Here is a 21,573-nt window from a genome sequence, read left to right as displayed (position 1 = left end):
GTAGGAGATCAGCTCAGCTGCAGATTCAGACATTTGTGACCATGTGCTGCCTGCTCACAGCATTTCTGGGCTGTAAACCCAAAGAAATCAGCCCTGCCCTTATGGGATGCTCTCTCAGATGCACCCACTTCCCATCACATCTTGGGGTTGCTCCCTCTCTGGTCCCCAACACCCCCAGCAGGGTCCTCGTTGTGTCCCAGGATGTGGAAATGAATTTTGGGGGTGGTAAATGTGGGTGCTGGGGGTTGAGGGATAAAAGCAACTCAAGAACCCTCTGTCTGGAGAAAAAAGGGGGAAGGGGGAAGCTTTTTCTGCCAGGTATTTATACTGAGCACCAATCCCATGCTAGATGGGGCTTTGAGAAATAACTTTCTGGCTTCCTTTCAATAATTTTCTTCTTTTTTCATTCCAGATGAGTTTAGAAAATGATGATAAGAGAGCACGCACACGATCAAAGTCTGTCAGAGGTGAGCAGCTGGGGAGCCCATAGCAGGGGATGTGGAGACCTCAGCTCCCTGCATTTGGCTGGTACCAAATAAGTTTGGGTTTTTCAGGTCCATTCTTAATTCTTTAAGTTCTACTCACTGCCCTACCCTCCAAAATTTGCCTAAAACACCAGAAAAACTCCCAACCACAACCCTATATAGGTCCTCAGAATGCTTCGCCCCCATCCCTTATGCACGGGAGAGGAGAAATAAAATGAAAGAAAGGGAAAAAAAAAAAAAAAAAAGAAAGAAAAAAAAGCAAAAAAAGCCCCTTTGCATGCTTTGCTTTAGGGGAATGGCAATCGCTGGAGCTTCAGATCAGCTCCCGGGGCTTTCATCATGCACACTCTGCCAGAGGCTTTGAAGTTGCACATCTGAGAGTGCCTGGCAGAAGTGGTGCCTGCTGGAGAAGCCAATGGGGCCATCCCCTGGCAGGGATGTGAGGACAAACGAGTTGTTAATGCAAAGCTTGATTGCTGGTTATTTTCCAGCTTGGGAAAAACAAAACAAAACAAAACCCCCCCAAAAAAACCCAAATAGAAAATATACCCCCCTAAAAAACCAAAAAAAAACAACCCCAAGCAAACACAAAAACCCAACACAAAAAAACCCAACCAAAAGAAAGATCCCCAAAAGACAAAACCAAACCAATAAAAAAAAAAAAAAACCAAACAAAAAACCCCCCAAAACCCAACCAAACAAAACAAAAAACCAAAACGAACAAACAACCAAAAGAAAAAAAAAAAATCCAGAGTGGGATAAACCTGGAGGTATTTTTTGGCTCTCTTGCTCTCTGGGAGAAGATGAGATGCTCAGAAACAGAGCCCAGGGGTTCCCCTTGGGCAGTTCTGGGTTTCTGTGATGGGGGCAGAGCAACCTCTCTATTTTGGTTCCTTTTTGTGATGAACTCTGAAGGTGGCTGGAGGCCAGAACTGGCTGAAAAAAGGTGATGGCTGCAGGGACAGCAGCTTCAGCCTCACCCACCTTGCTCTTCCCAGCAAAACCAACCCCAATCCCAGCTGCTGAGTTGTGCTGGATCCAGCTCCTTGATTTGGGTTTCGTTGCTTTGCTGCAGGGACAGAAAGGTTCTGGCTCGGGCTGCTAATGAGAGTGCCCTGATTCTATTTATTTTCTCACACCCTGCCTTCCCCACGCTCAAATCTGGCTTTCTCCCTGGGAAAAAGGGAATTTATTGCCTGCACCCTGGGACTTGCCACTGCCTCCAGTTTGTTGCAGCTCCTGAGTTATCCCACTGGGAGCTGGATCCCAGGAAGCCCAATTAGCTCCAACAAATTGAGCAAACGTGTGATGGTTTTTAGCCTGGGCACATTTAGACTTGTGGTGTGGGTTTTATTTGGTCTTGGGTTTATTTTGTAGGGTTTTTTTTTTTTTTTCTCCTTCCCGATTACTTGGATTCCTGGCTGGATGCAAAGTTTCAGCAGCAATGTTGTGTGCTGAGTGTGTTTCAAAGACAAGCATGGAGAAGAAGGCATGGAAAAAAATGGTCTTTATTTAAAGGTGTTTTATTTATTTGCATGCTTACCAGTATAGACCCATTGAGTTTAAATTCCTTGCCTTTTTAGAGAGAGATGTGGTGGTCCCTGGTGCTGCAAACCTGTGCTTGAAATCCAGCAAAAGGGATTTACAAGGCAGGATTGTGATTTCCTCCAGGCTGGCACACAGGAAATGATGGCAGGGGAGATTTTTCCTTTTTTTCCCAAGTGGGTTGCCCCGAGGAGACACGAGAAACCCAGCAGCAGGGAGGAGAGGGTCCCCCAGAGAAGAGGGATGGAAAAGGGGGGGCTGGGTACCCCTGCTGGGGTTTTTGACCTTCTGTTTTCTTTTTCCTTTGCCATGTTCTGCCCCTTTGCCCAGTGCCCACAGAGATCATCGGCCAGGAGGTGAGGTAAGGACCCTGCTTCTCCTTGGAAGTGGGAGGGAGGGGGTGGCCCCATGCTGGGAATGGCTTGGAATGAAATCCCACAGCTCCTTACAGGCTTTGGGATCCTGGGTGAGAAGAGCAAAGCTATGGGAATAATGGGGTGGAGGTCTTGTTGGGGGGTTTATATTGATGGTCAGCTCGTTGTGCCCATGTCTCTGGGCACACACAGAAGAACAACAGGAGTTAGAGGGATGGAAACAGGAGCTCTGGATGGGTGACACTGGCCTGAAGACCCTCCAGCCATGCTTTGTCCTATCCCAGAGCCTGATGCCCATGTTTTGGGTTGCAGGGTCATTAGGGACATCATCCCTCTCCCCAGAGTTTTTTTTTTTCCTTGTATTACACATCCCTTAACCCATCCCTTCTGGTGCCAGATGCTCCTCCTATGGACCCCCTTGAGTCCAGGTCCTCTTGCCACTACCCCAGCAGTGCTGGCATGCCACCAGGAGCAGCCAGAAGGGACAAAATAAACCTCTGAAGCCCCACAGAGCTTCTCAGGATAAATAACAGCCTCCTCCACCCCTCACCCCCCTTTAAACCTCACTCAAGGGCTTTGGTAAGAGGTAGGAGTCTTTAACCTGGACAGAACTAATAGCAGGGAACCACCTTTCCTAGCAGCCTCCTTTAGAAAGCCCTGGGTGTCAAAGTGGAGCTGAACAACCCCATTTCAGGACATTTCTGCCCCTCTGCTCTCCTCTTACTCCGGAGGGAAGAGGAGGAGGAGGAGGGATGGGTGGGCACTGCCACTTCTCCAACTTTTATTGCTGAACACTTGAGTGGAGGTGGTAATTGGAGCAGGTGACATATAGAAGGGGCAGGACAAAGTGCTCCACAAAGCCATCTCTGCAGCTGTCACCTAATTGCCTGATTAACTGGACGATTAATCGACTAATTGGAAGCAGGGCATCGTCTGCATAACAATAAGAGCCCCTTTTGTCAAGCAGATGAAGGCTGCGGAGAAGGGGAGAGGAGGTCGGTGTGGTGGCTCTTCCTGGAGGGGACAGGGGTTTAATAGACCTCGGAGCTCCCTTTTTCACTTTTGGGACTCTGCCAAAAGCCACGAAACCTCCTCCTGGGAGAGCAGGGAAAGGAAAGCCTGGCCCAGGGCTTGCTGAGCATCACCTCTGTCCTGGTGCTTTTTAAAGGGATTAAATCGACACACCGGAGCCAAAGACACCCCAAATCACCCCCTCCTTGGGAAAACCTCGATGGTGCTGAACCTCTTGGCTCTTCCCTGCTTACTTTTTACTGCAGGCTTCGTTTTGCCACACCAGTGGAAGGGACTGGGCTTTAATTGATGCAGGCAAGGTTATAATAAGGCTGTAAACCCTTCCTCAGAGCTGCTCTGGTTCCCCACTGAGCGAAGCCCTTCTCGGGCAAGTCACCGGTGACACAAACACCACTTTGTCCTTGTCATGAAGTCACTTCAAGGGTGGCTGGGGCTGCCCAGGACGGAGCAGCTCAGAGCAAGGAAAACCGAATGGACTTTCAGCTCCTGAGCAGAGGGAACAGGGAAAGGGTTGGTTTGCTCCCTCTGCCAGCTACACGCAGGATGAGAGAATTTTTCTGGGTGATTTCGAGCGTTTTGCTGGGGAAGGGATTGCCCTGGCTGGGGCTGCCTGGGAGGATGCTCAGCATCTCGGGTAAAGCCAGGCCACAAGCAAAGGGGACAGGAGGAAGGAGGTGACTGTGTCTAGGAGGAACCAGGAGGTGTAGGGTGCCCCTGGCCACACAGCTGCCCTGTCCCCTGAGGGGCTTTGCTGCTGTCACTTGCCCTCTGAGCATCAGCTTTGGTCAACTCAAGCAAGGGCAAATCTCCCTGGAGGAAGGATTCCAACTCCCCTGACAGTTCAGTGGCCTTTTGATGTCCTGCTCAGGGGTTTTATATTTATTTATTATATTTATTATATTTATATTTATATTTTATATTTCTATTTTATATTTATATTTTATATTTCTTTTTATATTTCTTTTTATATTTCTATTTTATATTTATAATTTATATTTATACTTCTATTTTTATTTCTATTTCTATTTCTATTTCTATTTCTATTTCTATTTCTATTTCTATTTCTATTATTTCTATTTCTGTTTCTATTTCTATTTATATCTATATTTCTATTTATATTTCTATTTATATTTCTATTCATATTTCTATTTATATTATACTCTTTGAACCCAAGGATCTGACCTGTGCAGGGTGTTCTGGGATGCTGAGCCATTCTTAACCCCACAGTGCACCCAAAGGTGCAGCACCCACAGGAGCACTCAGCTCCTCCTTCTCCCCAGCTTTCCGTGAGGGCCAAGCTCTGTGCTGAGAGCTGAAATTCTGAGTCCCTAAAGCCTGACTTGGCTCTTGGTACTGTTTCATATTTTTCCCCATCTTTTACTCCAAGGATAACCAGAGCCTCCAGCCCCCCTCTGGGCTGGCAGTGCCTTCTCCCTTTCCCCTGTCATCAAGAGATTTCATTAGAGCTTCCCACTTCCCAGGCTGAGGGTGAGATGGTGCTAAATGAGGTTATTAATCCTACACGACTCCAGAATTCCTCAGACATCAGCCAAGTCACTGGGGCCTCCTCTAATCAATGCCATAATCTGGTTTTGCCAGAAAACGTGGGCTGTAATGCTTCTTATCTGGAGCCCTTAGAGCTCCTGGAGCTGGGAATAATTCCCCTTGGGGGGGAGCAGCCACTGGGGATGCTCCCTGGATGTTTTTAACTTGCCCTCTTCTGCAGAGCTGTAGGAACAAGTATGAGGATGGAGAGATCTGCTCACCTAAATCCCATCCCTTGCTCCAAAAGTGAGGCTCTGAGGTGCTCTGCAGGATTTTTATTTTTATTTTTTTTGTCCAGGTGATCTCTAAAAACCTCTTTGATCCACTCCCAGCCTTCTCTTTCCAAAAAGCCACTCACTTCTTGCTCCAAGGAGCCCTGGTTCCCTGATGGGATGGGCCAGGGAGCAAGTGGGAATCCCACGTTTCCCTCCTGCAACTGGAGTGGCAGTGGGGATGCAGGGTGCAGCAGTTGTCTGCTTCTTAAAAGCTTGCTCTTACACATGCAAATCTTTAATTAAACATACTCATAAAACTATAATGAACCGTTCATCTAATTAAATGGGGTGAGTCATTTCATTAATTTTTAGTGAACAGCCAGGCTGCTCTCTTGCCCTCCTCACTCGGAATTCAAAGGGATGAGCTGAACTGTTTTGAGGGAAATCGTTTTCCCTTCTTGTGGTTATTTTGTTCCTCGTGCACAGGACCTGCTTAACTGGCCAGAATTTACACCTTTTTAATTAAAATTAATTCTCCTGTCTTGTCTGTTGCTGCTCCTGATGGTTGCTTCTTTCCCCCCCAAGCTGCCCAACCCCTGGCTGCAATGGCTCAGGACACATCCGTGGAAAGTATGCAAGACACAGAAGGTGAGGCTGGGTTGGGAGGTGGGAGGGGGATGGAAAAATGCCAGCAAGAAACCCAAAGACAGATGGTCACAGGGGAGAGGCTGGTTCAGAGCAGAAACTCCTCACCTGCCTACACAAGAGCCAATTTGCTCTTCCTTTAGCAGTCCAAGGAGGGGGCTCAGGGGATCTGCTGACAGATGCCTTCCCACTGACCCCAAACCAAGGGGTCCTGGGGGATCTGCTGTCACTTGCCTTCCCACTGACCCCAAACCAAGGCAGAAGTACCTGGCTTAGGTGCTTGGGGTTGGTGGGAGCTGTCACAGGCAGAGATTTTGGCCAGTTTGGTGCCTTTATGAGTGGGGAGGTGAAATGAAAAGAAGCTGGCTGCCTTCGTGGTCCAGGCCAGCATCACTGATGGCTTCCCTCCCCCTGCCATGGTGAAGTCAGAGCAGCTGGTGGCCAAGTTTTACATCTCGTGCTCGTTTTCATGCTGGTACTGGTGCCATCACCAGCAGTGCTGCTGGGAGCTGTGGGTCCTGTTGCTCCCTGGAGCCCGTGGGACAGATTGCTGGAAGGAGCATCCTTGGGCTGACTCCTGAGTAAAGTTGCACAAAGCCCAGGGCTTAGAGTGGATCTTCTGGCTAGGAATGGTTAAGCCACCTAAAAATCTGGGCTGTTAGATGATTATTTTTTTATTGGATGATTATTTTTATTATTTATTTGTGTATTTGTCCCACTTGCCTTTGCCTAAGGGGCTGGGGTGCTGTACCCATTCCTTCCTTACTCAGCACCACCTCCTCTCTGCCCCTTGATCCCATCTGCAGTTTACAGAGCTGCCCCCTGGCAAAGAAGAGGAAACTCCAGGATGCAGAAGCCGAGCATCTGGTGTCCAAGAGAAAATCCCATCCCCTCAAGCTGGCCCTGGATGAAGGCTACAACGTCGACAGCGATGGCAGTGAGGAAGCTGAGGTGAAGGAGGAGTCGGGCTCCGAGGAGTCAGAAGGGACCTTGGAGGAGGAGGAGGCGGTGGAGCAGGAGGAGACCCAGAGCCCCGAGCCAGCAGAAGGTGCTTTGTCTTTATTGATTGCAGAGCTGTGTTCTATAGATGAATATAAAGGGCAGGAAGTGTTAATAACCAGGAGTTATAACTCCTCTGAATTATGTACAGGATGGCTCCTTCAGTTATCACCTTGGGTGGAAGTGCAGGGTGAAGCTCTGGTGACATCCACAGATTGTCTCCCCTGCCTTCAAAAGGAGAGCTTGTCCATCAGGGATGCTCCCTGGAGAAGGATCCTGGAAAAGCAGGGAGAAGTTTGCCACATGGCTCAGATGGTCGTGGGGAGGGCAGCCAGGGTCCAGCCTGAGTGGCTGGAGGGGCAGATGGCAGCTGAGAGCTGGGGAGTCGGGAGCATCCCAGCCCCATGAAGGCTTCCATGTGTACCTCCCCTCTCTACCTGTCATTCCCAAATGCAATAAATCAGACTGCTCCAGGGGTGTAACAGCCAAGCTCTGCTTTCAGTTAAGTTTAATTAAGACAAAGATATTTCTGAACCTATATAATTCCTTTTTTTTTCCCCTCTTTTTTTTTTTTTCCCTTTTAATTCTTTTCTTCCTTTTCCTCTTTTTTTTTCCTTCCTTCTTTTAAAATTTTTCTCCTTCTTTCTTTCTCTTCCTCTTTCCCCCTCCTCTCTTTCCCCCTCCTCTCTTTCCCCCTCCTCTCTTTCCCCCTCCTCTCTTTCCCCCTCCTTCTTCCTCCTTCTTCCTCCTTCTTCCTCCTTCTTCCTTCTTCTTCCTCTATTCCTTCTTCCGCCTCCTTCCCTCCTCCTTCCCTCCTCCTTCTCTCCTTCTTCCCTCCTTCTTCCCTCCTCCTTCCCTCCTCCTTCTCCTTCCTCCTCCTCTCCTCCTTCCTCCTCCCCTTTCTCCTCTTCTCCTTTCTCCTCTTTTCCTCCTTCCTCCTCTCCTCCTCCTTTTTTTCCTTTCTTCTCTTCCCTCTCTCTTCTCCTCCTTTCCCCACCCCCCAGGGAGAAGCCCAGCAACCCCATCCCATTATGGACAAGCCTCAGCCACCAGTACATCAGGGCCCAGCAAGGGCAGCTACAGCACCTATCAAGAAATCATCGCCAACTCCCTCCTCAACCTGGGCCAGATAGCAGAGGAGACCCTGGCCATCGAAGGGCAGCTGCCTGAACCCGAGCTGCAGGTCCCCAAACCTCCCCCCAACGTCGTGCACTTGGTCCACGAGGACCCGGGAGAGGAGCTGGGGGAGGAGGAGTGTGACAAGGACATCATCATCCAGACGGAGGACGCCGAGGAGGTCATCGAGGTGACCAGCGAGCGCAGCAGCGAGGTGGGTCCTGAGCACAGGGATGAGGATGGGAACTGTGAGGAGTCCTGCAAAGTGCAGAAGGCTGAAGCAGAGGAAGAGGAGGAGGAAGAGGAGGAGGAGGAAGAGGAGGATGAAGAGGAGGAGGAGGAAGAGGAAGAAGAGGAGGAGGATGAAGAGGAAGAAGAAGAGGAGGAGGAGGAAGAGGAGGAGGAGATGGCTCCTGAAGTGATCTGTGAAGAAGCTCCTCACACTTCTCAGGACACCCAAAAAAGCCACTGTGAGGGGCAGTTCAGCCCCAAGCCTGAGTACTCTGTCATCGTGGAGGTCCGGTCAGATGATGACAAAGATGATGACGCCCGTTCCCAGAAATCAGCAGTGACAGATGAGTCGGAGATGTACGACATGATGACCAGGGGCAACCTGGGGCTGCTGGAACAAGCCATTGCCCTGAAAGCTGAGCAGGTGAAAATCGTCCGGGAGCCCAGCCGGGTGCCAGGAGAACACGTGAAGCACTTCCAGGTGGATGAGAAACAGGGAAAACCCTTGGACAGCATCCGGAAGAGCTACTATGGCAAAGGTATGAGGACCAGACTCTGCCTGGCTCCTTCCTTCCCATCCCCAGCTGAATTTGGCTGCTCAGCACCCCATGAAAATCAGGCAGAGGTTTTTTTGGGGGGGTCATGATCCACAGAGAGGGAATTCAGCCCCAAATCCTTGATGCCCAAGAGACTGGGGACATCCTGAAGGTCAGCAGGGAATACAGAAAGTGCAGCTCAGCAGGGGAACTGCCCAGCTGATTTGCCTCTTGGCTGTGAAAATCTCAGCCTGGTCAGTAGGGATGGTTTCAAACCAACCCAAGTGGGTTTTAAAGAGCCACAGGGACACAAGGGATTTGGCAGGGGCTGGCGAGTCCCCAGGCACTGAGTCAAGCTGCCTGCTTGGGCTCTGTGAGCAGCTCTGTGCTGGCTCAGCTGCTCAAATGGCTTGGCTGAGTTTGATTTTTTTTTTTTTTTTGAAGCTTTCAAAGTTACAATTCCACCTCCAGGAAAACCAGAAACAAACCCAACCCAAACCCACCCCACCAAAAAACTTCCAACCCAATGGTTTGCTTGGAAAAGCAGTGGGAAGCACCCTCAGCAAGTTTTCTTTCCCTTCCAAATCCACTGACCCCTTTCCCTCCACCATTCCCAGATCCTTCGAGACCTGAGAAGAGAGAAATCAAATGTCCAACTCCTGGCTGTGATGGGACTGGCCACGTCACAGGGCTCTACCCCCACCACCGCAGCCTCTCTGGTTGTCCCCACAAGGACAGGATCCCACCCGAGAGTGAGTACATGGTGGGACAGCAAGCTTACCTTAATCTGAAGCCTTTCCCAGTGGGATTTATCCCACCTGGTGGGCAGAGCCCTCCTGAGGCTGATGGGAATTCCAAGTAATCCCAAATGATGGGAATTTTAGGACCCAGCTCAAGCCTGCTGTAAATCCTTGGCACGTAAGGGAGTTTCTGGGATGGGATGGTGCTTTTCCAACTTGTTCTGGGATGTTTTTTATCCACCAAAGTGTTATCATCCTTCTTGGGAAAAGCTCTGGAGATTGCCAGGAAGTTCTGCCCTTCTTAAAGATTTTTAGCACCATCCTGTGGAGAACGAGGTCCCTTCTCTGAAAATCAAAGAGGGTTTTTTTAGCCTTTTAAAAGCTCTGCTCACCTCCAGAGGTGTGTCAGCCCATTCCCATCTTTACAGTGACTGCCAGATATTTTTTCCTGTTTGGGGAAGAAGGGGAAACTCTTCTTCCCTGCTGCCCAGAGGTGCTGAAGGGGTTGCTGGAGGGCAGAGGAGTTGCTGAGGATGTGCAGGGGGGCTGAGTCTCCTTCCACACACTCTGCCAAATCCACAAGGGGCTGGATCAGACTGATCTGTTCCACAGAAAATATTTATCATTATCATCATAACAGATTTATAGATAGATCCATAGAGAGAGGCTTTATTTGTACCTCTCCAAGCCCCCAAAATAGCTTTCCCCATGCATATACATAAAAATCAGTGTTCTATACTCGTACTAATGGCACAATAGACCAAAAAAAGAAAATAAAAAAGCCCTTTCTAACCAGTCATTTGAAAGGCTGAAGACCTGTCATGAACACTGAGCTGCAGGAAACAAGGAGAAACTGCAGCCATCTTCACACAGGCTTGAATGCAAGAAAAAACCCCAATAAATAGCTAACACGAGCTGTGTGCTTTAGAAGAGCTTGCAAATCAATTTTTTTCCTTCACTTTTAAGGTCAGCACTGCAGGAAGCAATAATCCTGAAGATTAAAATTAAAAATAAAAAAATCCAAAGATTATTCCTAAGGATAAAAGCAGAGGTACAGCTTCAATCACTTAAAACTACCTGAAAAAAGTCTCTGTCTCTAAACCAGTGGTGGGTGGGAGAGGCTGAAATGAGGGAAATGGGTTTGCAATCAATAAAGGAGGAGAAAGCCCCAAGCAGGGATGCTACCCTAGTGCTACCCTGAGCACTGCTGCCTTCTAAATATTTTTCTTTACACAGATGAATCCTAAAGCCAGCAAAATCACCTTCCCTGATTTCTAGGAAACCGGCGTTCAAGGCTTGATGCTTTTTTTTTTTTCTTTTCTTTTTTGTCTTTTTTTTTTTTTTTCTTCTCTCTCTGATTTTTATCAAGTTGTTTTTGCTTCCCTTCCCTTCTCCCCTTCCCCTTCTGGCTCCAAAGTCCTGGCCATGCATGAGAACGTGTTGAAATGCCCCACTCCAGGCTGCACGGGACAGGGACACGTCAACAGCAACCGCAACACTCACAGGAGGTACAGCTCTGACTTCCCCCCCCTCCCAGCCCAAAACCTTTGCCTTCCCTCTTTAGGATGGGATGACCCTAAAAAAAAAAAAAAAGAATAATCATAATCCCTGACTGGTTTGGGTTGGAAGGGAACTTAAAGACCACCTCATTCCAACCCTGTGCCATGAGCAGGGACATCTCCCCCAGCCCAGGTTGCTCCAAGCCCCTGGGATGGAAACATCCAGGGATGGGGCAGCCACAGCTTCTCTGGGCAACCAGGTGCTCAGCAACCTCACAGCAAAAGCTGCTTCCCAATATCTCCCCTAAATCTCCCCTCTCCCAGTTTAAAACTCTTTCCCCTTGTCCTGTTTTTCGTGCTCATCCCTCATGTTTGGTTTCCTTCTCTGTCTCTTTTTTTTTTTTAAAAAAAAAAAACCAAAACCCCACCAAATCACCTCCCACAGTTTATCTGGGTGCCCCATTGCTGCTGCTGAAAAATTAGCCAAATCACATGAAAAGCAACAAACCCAGTCTGGTGATCCTTCAAAGACCAGCTCCAATTCTGACCGGATACTCAGGTAAATCACGGACTCGGGGAAGGGTTTGGGTCGGAAGGGACCCAAAATCAGCACAGGACCTCCCTGTCCCTGCCCCAGCCCTCCCTGCCAAGAGCAGCTCTCAGAGCTCCCTCTTGCTCTCCCTGGATGCTGCTGAGCCCCCTTATTATCATCCTAGGTCTCGGCAAGGTGGGGAGGGATTGGATTGATGATCCCAGGGAGGGCACTGAGGACAATGAATTGCTTCTGGAGCATCAATTAACACCGAGGCTCCAGGCCAAAGGGTTTTACCAGGGAAACAGGAGGTGCTGGTGCTGCAAAGTGCCAGAGGATGATGGCTCTTCCATTAGCATCGTAAGGAGGGTGGGCTCAGGGAGGAGGAGATTTGGGCTCCCTATAAATCACTCAGCAGCAGCTTCACCTCAACCCACCCGAGAAACCTGCCACTCCTCTCCAAACCACTCACCTTTATTTTGTTATTTTTGCCTCTCTCTGGAAAAAAAAGAAGTGTTCTCCCATTAAGGAGAGAGCCACTGTGATTCAGGAGGCTGCAGGAGGGTTGTGACACCGTTCATTTTGCACCAATTTGGGATAAAAACCACAGCACCAGCCCCAAGCTGTGCTCCCACGAAGGCAACGAGGTCTGATTAATTAATTTATTTGCTCCCCAGGACTGCTGAGCACCCTGGTGCACCAGAGCTCCCCACTTTGGGAAGGTCATTTAGGGGGATGACTTATTTATTTGTGCTCTGAAAGTGTCACGAGGATGCTCCATGCTCTGAGGAGCTCCTGCTCCCAGGACTCGCTGGTGGAAAGAGGTCACAGGAAGGAGAATGACAATAAGCCATTTATATACAGTTTATATGCAAGACAAATTGATTTTTGATAGGCAGCCTGGCAGAAATGGGGTCTTTACAAGGGATTCTGCAGGTAGGGGGAGAAGCTCTGGAGGTTTTGCAAGGGATCTGTAGGGGGACATGGAGCTAAACTGGGGTCCTGGTGACTTTCTGAGCCCATCCTCTGTCATGGGTCCCAGAAATGGGGGATGCCCAAGTTTCTACTGCTGTTGGAAAATGCTGTCTACAAGAATATTGTTCTGCGTGTGATTGAGACTGTGGAGTTTTGCCTAAAAAAAAAGAAAGAGAAAAAGAAAGAAAAATAAGGAAAAAAAAGGGGAAAAAATAAAGGAATCTAAAAGACCTGAACCAGAAGCAGACTTGCTGAAGGAGACCAAAAGGGCTGTCACTGCCTCCTCTTTCCCAGTAACCCCCAGTTAGACAAGGTGCAGCCACACAGTCCCCACCATTCCTGGTCCCCTCCCAGCATCCGTCTCGTGGAGGAAAAGAGAAATCACTGTTGCTCCTCGTTTCTTCCTCAGGCCTATGTGTTTTGTGAAGCAACTGGAGATTCCCCAGTATGGAAGCTACCGGCCCAACATGGTCCCAGCAACCCCCCGGGCCAACCTAGCCAAGGAGCTGGAGAAATACTCCAAGGTCACCTTCGATTATGCAAGTTTTGATGCTCAGGTTTTTGGCAAACGCATGCTTGCCCCAAAGATTCAGACTAACGAAACCTCACCTAAAGCCTTTAAATGTAAGTTGGGAGCAGGGGTGGGCTGCCTGTTTCCATTTTATTTTTCCTTTCTCAGTGTGTCCTGAGGCTTTGGGGTGATGGGACACTTGGGGCTGAGTCGCTGGATCCCAAAGCAGGGGGAGAAATAGAGATGGGGGAGGCTGAAGTGGGTCCTGTGGCAGGGAGATGGTGGAGAAAGGAACCTCTGGAGGGTGGCAAAGCTTTGCTTGGCTGGGGGGTGAGTTGTTTTGGCTTTGGGGAGAAGTGCACTGGGTAGTGGGGACATTGATCTGAGTGCTGTCTCTAGGAGGGATAAGTTACACAGTTGTCCCCAGTCGGTCCTGGCTGCTCTGTAGTTCATATCTATTGATCTGTCTCTCCCCATCTAGCTAAATGGATTAGGGTTTTCTTCTCTTCCATCTTATATACGACCCACTCCACCCATTTGTCTTCCCTGCTCTGCTCTGCTCTCCAGCTCTGTTACCCATCCATCACCCACCTCCTCTCTCCCCCCTTCCCTCTCACAGCCCCCCACCTCTGCCCTGCACCAAGGACCCTGCACTGGTTACACCACTGTGCAACCAGAGTGGGGGTGCAAATGAAATGGCTAAAGAAGCCCCCAGGAGTGGGAGGGATGCTGCAGGCTGATGTTAAACACCCTTTCCCTTTGACTCCACCTGAAGAGGGGAAGAAACCCAAAAAAAGATTTAGGAGTCAGGTTTGCAGAAGCCAGCAGCCTCCAGAGGGCTTTCTGTCTGGCTAATCCCACTTCCCCAATCCTGTTTAATCCTGGTGCAGCTGCTCTCTAAAAAGTGCTCCTACTTGAAAGCATCCTGGTTGTTGCACTACAATGGGAGCGCCCTTTATTACAGCACTAAATCTGCAAAGGATCAGACAATGAAATTGGATGGAGGCCAGAGAGCACAACTGCCACTGTCATCCTGGGTTAGGGCTGATGGAAAAGTAATTTGTTTCCCAGCACAAGTGATTCTCTTGCTGAATAGATTGTGTTATTTGCAATATTAGCAAAGAATTTTCAGGGTAATTGTACTGACAAAAATAATTCCAGCAGACCCGCTAGGATAATCCTTGCTATTTTTTTCTCATCACTTATTTTACTAATTTGCTGATTGAGAGTCTATTAGTGGTAGAAATACTTAGGAAATGGAAAAGCATCTCTGAGCCCACGGTGTGAAATTGAAATTGGCATCTCACCCTCCTGCATCTTGTCAGGTTGGGCTGGCACGGACCCGCACCCCGCTGCAAAGACATGGATTAAACTGGACTGGAAAACAAGCAGCCATACACAAGAATTACCATTTGGGCAGCCCTCCAATGAGTTAATCAAAGCGACAAGATGAATATGATTGCCAATCATAGCAGGGAAATCTGTTCCTTTCACCGAGAACTTATTTGAAAGAGATCGTCATCCAGAGGGATTTATATTCCCCTGCATGGGTGTGCAGAACTCCCATTAATGTCAATCCGCATTATATACGCACACGAGGAGGGAGAGAGCAGTCCTGGGGAAGATTAACATTTGAGAGAGGCTTCTCTTTGGAGTTTCTAATGGGAATAATGAAATCTCTTTGCTCTGGAGCCCCAGCAGCCGAGGTCGTCTCGCTGCTTCGCCATCATCAGGGGCAAACCTTAGGAGCCCTCCCGGGAGAGACTCCTGCTAAGGAGGTGGATTCTCCCCCTCAAAAAAGGGCCCAGTGAAAGGAAAAAGGATTTGAGGGTTTTGCTGATTGATTCAGACTTGTTCAACATCCCTGGTTTGCCCCCACTGAAAGCAGTGACTTCAGGGGGACTCTGTGTGGCTCAGGGTACTGCAAAATAGGACCAGGGTCAAGATTAGCGTGAGATTTATTGTGGGATAACCCTGGAAAAGAGTTCCTCTCCTTCCATAGGGTGTGCAGAGAAATTGCAGGGTTGCACTGCTGCTTTGTGCAGGTTCCCTGGCCACGGGGGGGCTGGGTAATAAATCCCATTGTTTGGGCATATTTAAAATGACATCTCAGCTGTCAGAAAATCCAGACTGCACTGGTGTCATCACTGGAAGCTCGTGTTCCAGGGCCAGGGATTTGGTTTGAATGTCATTTTTTGTTTTTTAACTCTAAGTTTTCAGATGTGCTACAGAAAAATATCTCTAAGTCAGCTCTGTAGATAAATTATTGATGTGTGGGGAGCAACAAGAAAAAAGAAAAAAAGAGGGCAGAAGCTTCTCCAAGCTTCCCCCTTTACCTGTCTCCAGCCAGGAGTCACTTTAACGAAGAAAAAGATTTATTTTTTGTGGGACTTGATGGCAGAGTCCATCCATAAAGTGTTTCCCCACCAAGAAACTGTTGCCCTCAGCCACCAGTGGCTTGGTGACAACCCCAAGTTGGCCCTGGAATTGCTGTGTTCCCTGTGTCAGACTGACTTCACCTCTCAGCGAGCCGGTTTGACGTCAGCCTTGCCTTGTTCCTTCTCTTTTCATTCCAGCCAAACCTTTTCCAAAGGCCTCTTCCCCCAGCCACAGCCCCTCCAGCAGTTACGTGAAGAGCACTTCATCTTCCTCCACAGGCTTCGACTACTCCCACGACGCCGAGGCTGCACACATGGCTGCCACTGCCATCCTCAACCTCTCCACACGCTGCTGGGAAATGCCAGAAAATCTCAGCACCAAGCAGCAAGAGACCCCCAGCAAGGTCAGCCCAAAGCCATCCCCTCCCAGCAGCTGGCTGAGGGGGTTAAAAGTTGATATTTGGTGAAATACCCCTTGGGTTTGGGGTGGTTTTTAAGCCCTTCTTTGCGTTTTGATCTGTAAATACAGAGGGGATGCTGAGGGGCATCGTGGAGTTATTGAAGTATCTTCTTCACTGAAAGGGTTTTTAAGCACTGGCACAGTGGTTGGATCATCATCCCTGAAGGTGTTTAAAAACCATGTAAATGGGATGCTGAGGGATGGGATTTAGCACCAGACTTGGTAGAGTTGAGTTAATGGTTGGATGTGATGACCTTAAAGGTCTTTGCCAACCTCACAACTCTCTATCACCCTTTTGCTCCCTGCTTTGGGTGAAGCAGTTTGGGGAAAAATCTCTGCTCCTGGTGTGTTATGGAGATGCATCATGGTTCAAATCACCCATTTGAGATAAAGAGCATTCCCAAACAGAGGCCAAGGGCTCACTGGTCTCTATCTGATGCCACATGAGATGCCCCACTCATGCCCAAGCTGACCTCCTGCTATTTTCCCGAGGAATACAAGTTTTCCAGAAATCCCATCTTGCACCCCCCGCCTTGGGCAGATATCTTAAGTACTGTGGAGCATTTTAAATGGCCCTAGAAGCTTGTGTTCCAGCAGCTGAGTCAAAATCCCACATTGCTGGTAGTTTGGGGGGGTGTTTGCACAGCACTTTTCTGAAATATTTCCACTCATTTCCTTTGAACCGGCTGTGGGAAGGATGGGAGACGAAGAACCCGCCCCCCCACCCTGCAAAAGTCAAACTGGGGGCAGGATTCCCATGGGGAATTGCTGGAAGATGCTAAATCCAGGTGTATTTCCAACCTTTCAGTCCATGGACATCGAGGTGGATGAAAACGGGACCCTGGACTTGAGTATGAACAAGCACCGCAAACGGGAGAGCACCTTCCCCAGCAGCAGCAGCTGCAGCAGCAGTCCCAGTATGAAGTCCCCAGATGTGTCCCAGCGCCAAAACAGCACCAGTACCACCAGCAGCACCATGACCTCCCCCCAGTCCAGCCAGACCTCCCGCCAGGATGAATGGGATGGGCCCATTGACTACACTAAACCCAACCGTCAGCGGGAAGAGGAGCCGGAGGAGGTGAGTGGTGGCTCAAATAACTGAATGCCATGCTTGCTTCCACAATTTTCCTGCTTTTCCCCCCAAATCTCTACTTTCAGCCTAGGGGAGAAGTATTGTTAACTTCCTGACATCATTTGGGGACAGGCAGGCAGGAGGCTCCTGGATCTGTTGAAGTGAACTTGATGAAGAAGAACCCACCACTTGTGTGGCCCTGGCTCTGCAGCCTTTTCTTTATTTTCAATCCTTTCCAGCTCCTTTGCCACCAGGGCTGCTCCTGGTGATGTTCCCCAGGCTGCTTTCTCTCTGCCATGAGCAGATGCCACCAACCTGAATCCTTGCAAGGGGGTTGGACCCAGCTGTGACCTCCTGCAAGTGTCCTGGAAGCATCCCCCTGCCTCTCTGCCCATGGCTCGATGGGGAATTACACTGATCCTCATCAAGAGATGGGAGAGCCATCCCTCTACAGATGTTTTACACATTTCTCCTATAAAAAAGGGAATTTCTGGGTTGTTGCATCTGTGATTTGGATGCTGGGTGGTGCTTGCAAAGGGCTCAGGAGTGTTTGCAGTGCTTCACTCACTGGGAGGAACCTGGGCTCCTTACCCACCACAGCTCAGGAGCAAGGACCACCACCACAACCCCTTTTCCTGGCTGTTTTCTTGCAGTCAGAGCCTGCTGCCCACTCTTTTGCCTCCTCGGAAGCTGATGAGCAAGAAGTGTCAGAGGAAAACTTTGAAGAACGAAAATACCCCGGGGAAGTTACCTTAACCAACTTCAAGCTCAAATTCCTCTCCAAGGACATCAAGAAAGAGCTGCTCACGTAAGTCCTGCCTTCTTGTCTCTTTCTCCAAAGTGTATAAAATATGTATCCAGAACAGCCAGAATTTAATAGCAATTATGTTTTAAAATTAGAAGTGTAGTTCCTGTTGTCACTGTGCTTGGTTTGACCTAAAGGAGATCTCAAAGAGCAGCCCTGTCCTCATCCAGCTGCTAATCATTGAGGTAAAACATGTTCCTAATCTCCAGTGATTTAGGGAAGTTTCTGGAGAGCTCAGTGCTCTCAGGATTCACAGGTGTGAGGATGGAAACCTCCTTGTAGCCTCCTTTTCCCTGGTATTTTCCTGCAAGTGTTTCTGGCCCAGTGATGGAGCCTGCCCAACCTCCTGTCTCTCAGTTTTGGGATGCTGGGTGATGCACCCCGGGATCTCAGTACCTTCTGGATGGGAGGGTTGAACTTTGAGGTCCCTTTTTGGGAAGATAAGACTTTGCTGGGTGTTTAATGTAGGTCCCATCACCACCAGACTGCAGGGGCCACAAACTGTGAGCTTGGGCTGCAGCAAGGCTGCTTCTTACCCTGGGGAGAGATGATAACCAACCTCATATCTGTGAGTTCCTGGGGGAGTGGAAAGTTGGATCCAGGACTATCCTATCAGATGGAGTCTGACTCTGCAGCCCCACTGATTCCTCCAACCCAAGGTTTCATGTTTAGAGTTTGACCTCAGCTCTGCAGGTTGGACCTGCCTCTGATCTTAGGGCACTTGGGGACCAGTCTAGAGGCCAGGCTGGGAAGTTCTCCTCTCCCAGGTGTCCCAGTAGATCTGCTGGGTGTGGGGCTGTGCAGCTGACTTCCCATTTTAAACAGGGGAAAGTCAGCAGGAATGGTTCTGCTGACCTGGGACAAGGCAGTTCATTATCTGGCTGGAGAGGAGACCCATGGGAGGGGGGCAAGCAGCACCCACAGCATCTTCCCTCAGTGACCCAAAGCACAGAGCAGATGCCCTGGGCAAAGCTCTAAAGTTTTTTGTTTTTTTTAAACCCAGCAGTGATGTGAATAGCTGAGGTAGAACCCTGAAGTCCTCCTGGGCTTTATTTGTATTATGAGGGGAGAGAAATTTCCTAACTGGAAAGAGCCCTGGAATAAATGAATGGTCCCAGCCCTCAGCCTTCCCTCCTCACCAAGCATCCTGGTGACAAACTGGCCCAGGATATTCCTGCAGTGTCCCAGGATATTCCTGCAGTGTCCCAGGATATCCCTCCAGTGTCCCAAGACATTTCTGCAGTGTCCCAGGACATCCTTGCAGTATCCCAGGATATCCCTGCAGTGTTCCAGGACATCCCTGCAGTGTCCCAGGACATCCTTGCAGTGTCCCAGGACATCCCTGCAGTGTCCCAGGATATTCCTGCAGTGTCCCAGGATATCCCTGCAGTATCCCAGGACATTCCAGCAGTGTCCCAGGATATTCCTGCAGTGTCCCAGGATATTCCTGCAGTGTCCCAGGACATCCCTGCAGTATCCCAGGACATCCCTTCTCTCTCATATGTCCCTCAACTATTCCAGAGCATCCTGGCTTGTGCACAAACAGGGATTTATTCCCCAGACAGAATCTTTGTGACCTTTTAGGAACACAAAAGAGAGGAAGAGGAGCTGGGAGGGGAACAGTTGGGTTACTTGCATGCAAACTCACAGAGAGATGTCCAGGTCCAGTGGTCCAGTGCAAGGAACTGGTGTAAAGGGTCCAGCTGGGCCTCCCCTGAAGATGGACCCTGCAGGAGGCTTTGCTGGTTTGGCAGATCCAGGGATTTTGGGTGGATTTGTTCCTTCCTAGCACTTACCCTTGTTGTTGTTGTTGTCATTGCCCAGTTGCCCAACCCCAGGCTGTGATGGCAGTGGACACATAACAGGGAACTATGCCTCTCACCGCAGGTGGGTTGACCTTTTTCTCATGCTTGGAACTCTAAAGACAACAACTTTTTATTTCTTTTAGTCTATTTTTTGACCCCATGGATAGTTTGGTTCCGTTTCCTCCCCACTTTCTGTTGCCCCTCTCCCTTCCCCACCCTGACCCTTTTTTCTTTTTCCTTTTTTCCTTTTTTTTTTTTTTTTTTTTTTTTTTTTTTTGCTTATCCAGATATTCCATCTCTTCTCTTTCAGCCTTTCTGGTTGTCCTCTTGCTGACAAGAGCCTCAGAAACCTCATGGCTGCCCACTCTGCTGACCTCAAGTATGTTTGCGCTCAACTTGAAACTCCTTTTTTTTTTTTTTTTTTTTTTTTTTTCCTTTTTTTTCCCCACCCTTTTTGCTCTCTTCCCCTTCCCTGTATCCCCTCCCTTCTTCTTGCTCTGCTTTTGCTTTCCCATCTCCTCCTTTCTCCTTCCAAAAACCTGTGAGGAGCTCTGCTGGAGCCCAGCTTCCAGTGGCCACGTTGGGAAGAGCCAACATCCCAGGTCAAGGCTTATTTTGGGGAAGGGGGAACAGTGATCAAAAAGAAACTGACTCCTGGCAGATTTCCTCCAGGCAATGTAAAAATAGCTGAATTTCTTTTGCATTTGGCATCTTTTCCTGAGTTTGTGCCATTTTTCATTCAGCATCTCTGTACAGCTCCCAATGAACCCAAAGGTTCTGGGTGAAATCAAGGCACACGTCTTCTTCTTGGGTAGAGACACAGCTGGGAAAATATCCCTGGGACACAGGAAAAAGAAAAAAATTCTTTTGGAGAACCTGGGATTGCTAATTTCCTGCTATATTTGGGGTTTTTATTTTTGGATTGCAGCAACCTGTTCATTTCCATTAATGATGGAATTATCATAAATTTGTGAGGGAATGAAAGAGGGAGCAAGCCAATGCTTTTTGAGGATGGATTCTCACCCACAAGCACCCAAGTTTCTTTATTGCCTTTTCTATTCCTGGTGGGAGGAATCTGATCTTCCCATTTCATTCAGAGATCTCCCTCTGCAAACCTTTTTCTCAGCTTTGCTGCTGTCTTCCCAAAACTTCTCATTTTCACCAGGAGCTGATTCTCCACAAGGAGGTTTCCCAAATTCTCTCTTAGGTTGCCTCCCCTAATGAAAAAATTAATAGAAATTTTATTTAAAATGGATGGAGACACAGCAGGGACTCCCCCCAGCACATATTTTTAGGGAAAAGATAATTCTGAATTTTTTTTCCACCATCACTTCCCTGGAGCCAGCCTGGTTTTGGAGTCTCTTTCTCCTCTGAGCTCCCTGTTTTGCTGGATCCAGTTTCAGGATTATTTAGACTTTGAGATATTTGTAAATACAACTGAAAAGAATAAAACCTCCTGGGGGACTTAGAATTACCATGAAAAAAAAATAAAGATCCTTGTATGGAGTCAGGGCTAAGGGTAAGAAGAGCCAAGGCAGGTGGGAACCCCTCTGGTCATTAAGGTGGTCAATAAAGCCCCCAATTCCTTTTTGGTGGCCCAGAGGGCAGCCTGGGTCTAGGACTGCTTTGTACCCCACCTCTAATGAAGGTGCTGGTGCCAGGAAAAAATGTTCATTAATTGTCTGCTGCTTATCAGAGAGGTGGGAAAAGTATCAGGCTTAGTGAAGAGAACCTGGTGGTGGAGGTATAGGGCTGGCAGCACATTATTCATGCATTATAGAGCAGATACATTTGCTGACCTGGGGTTTCTATTAAAGAATAGCTCAGTGATCAGGCAATTAGCAGTAAAGGTATTAAAAGCTCTCAGGAACAGTGCCCCTTTCCAGGAAGGGCCCTGAGACAAGGAAAATGGGATCATCCCTGACACCCAGCATCACACCCAGGCTGGGCAGCCTCCCCTGCTCCCCTTGGGCACCCAGCTCAGCACTTTATAAAAAAAATACTACATAAAACAGGAGACTTCTGCCTCCCCCAAGGCTTTTAAATGTTCTGTGATTATTCCCCAAGTATTGC

General features: G+C 48.7%; 1 protein-coding gene across 1 annotated transcript in view; it reads left to right on the top strand.

Annotated features, from left to right (window-relative positions):
- Positions 1 to 412: 412 nt before the first annotated feature.
- The window catches only part of MYT1 (myelin transcription factor 1), a 31,661-nt gene continuing 10,500 nt past the window's right edge, over positions 413 to 21,573 (top strand). The window contains exons 1-15 of the mRNA XM_030463025.1: positions 413 to 467; positions 2,833 to 2,855; positions 5,233 to 5,240; positions 5,782 to 5,844; positions 6,648 to 6,889; positions 7,845 to 8,726; positions 9,341 to 9,475; positions 10,881 to 10,971; positions 11,408 to 11,521; positions 12,879 to 13,093; positions 15,638 to 15,762; positions 16,627 to 16,896; positions 17,544 to 17,698; positions 19,520 to 19,582; positions 19,811 to 19,879. Of these exons, the coding sequence (XP_030318885.1) occupies positions 413 to 467; positions 2,833 to 2,855; positions 5,233 to 5,240; positions 5,782 to 5,844; positions 6,648 to 6,889; positions 7,845 to 8,726; positions 9,341 to 9,475; positions 10,881 to 10,971; positions 11,408 to 11,521; positions 12,879 to 13,093; positions 15,638 to 15,762; positions 16,627 to 16,896; positions 17,544 to 17,698; positions 19,520 to 19,582; positions 19,811 to 19,879 (2,510 nt within the window). The remainder of the gene's footprint in view (positions 468 to 2,832; positions 2,856 to 5,232; positions 5,241 to 5,781; positions 5,845 to 6,647; positions 6,890 to 7,844; positions 8,727 to 9,340; positions 9,476 to 10,880; positions 10,972 to 11,407; positions 11,522 to 12,878; positions 13,094 to 15,637; positions 15,763 to 16,626; positions 16,897 to 17,543; positions 17,699 to 19,519; positions 19,583 to 19,810; positions 19,880 to 21,573) is intronic.

This window comes from Calypte anna, chromosome 20 (genome assembly GCF_003957555.1).
Source record: "Calypte anna isolate BGI_N300 chromosome 20, bCalAnn1_v1.p, whole genome shotgun sequence".
Lineage (NCBI taxonomy): Eukaryota > Metazoa > Chordata > Aves > Apodiformes > Trochilidae > Calypte > Calypte anna.
The sequence above is the reverse complement of the archived record's forward strand: the minus strand, read 5'-3'. Positions and strand labels throughout refer to the sequence as shown.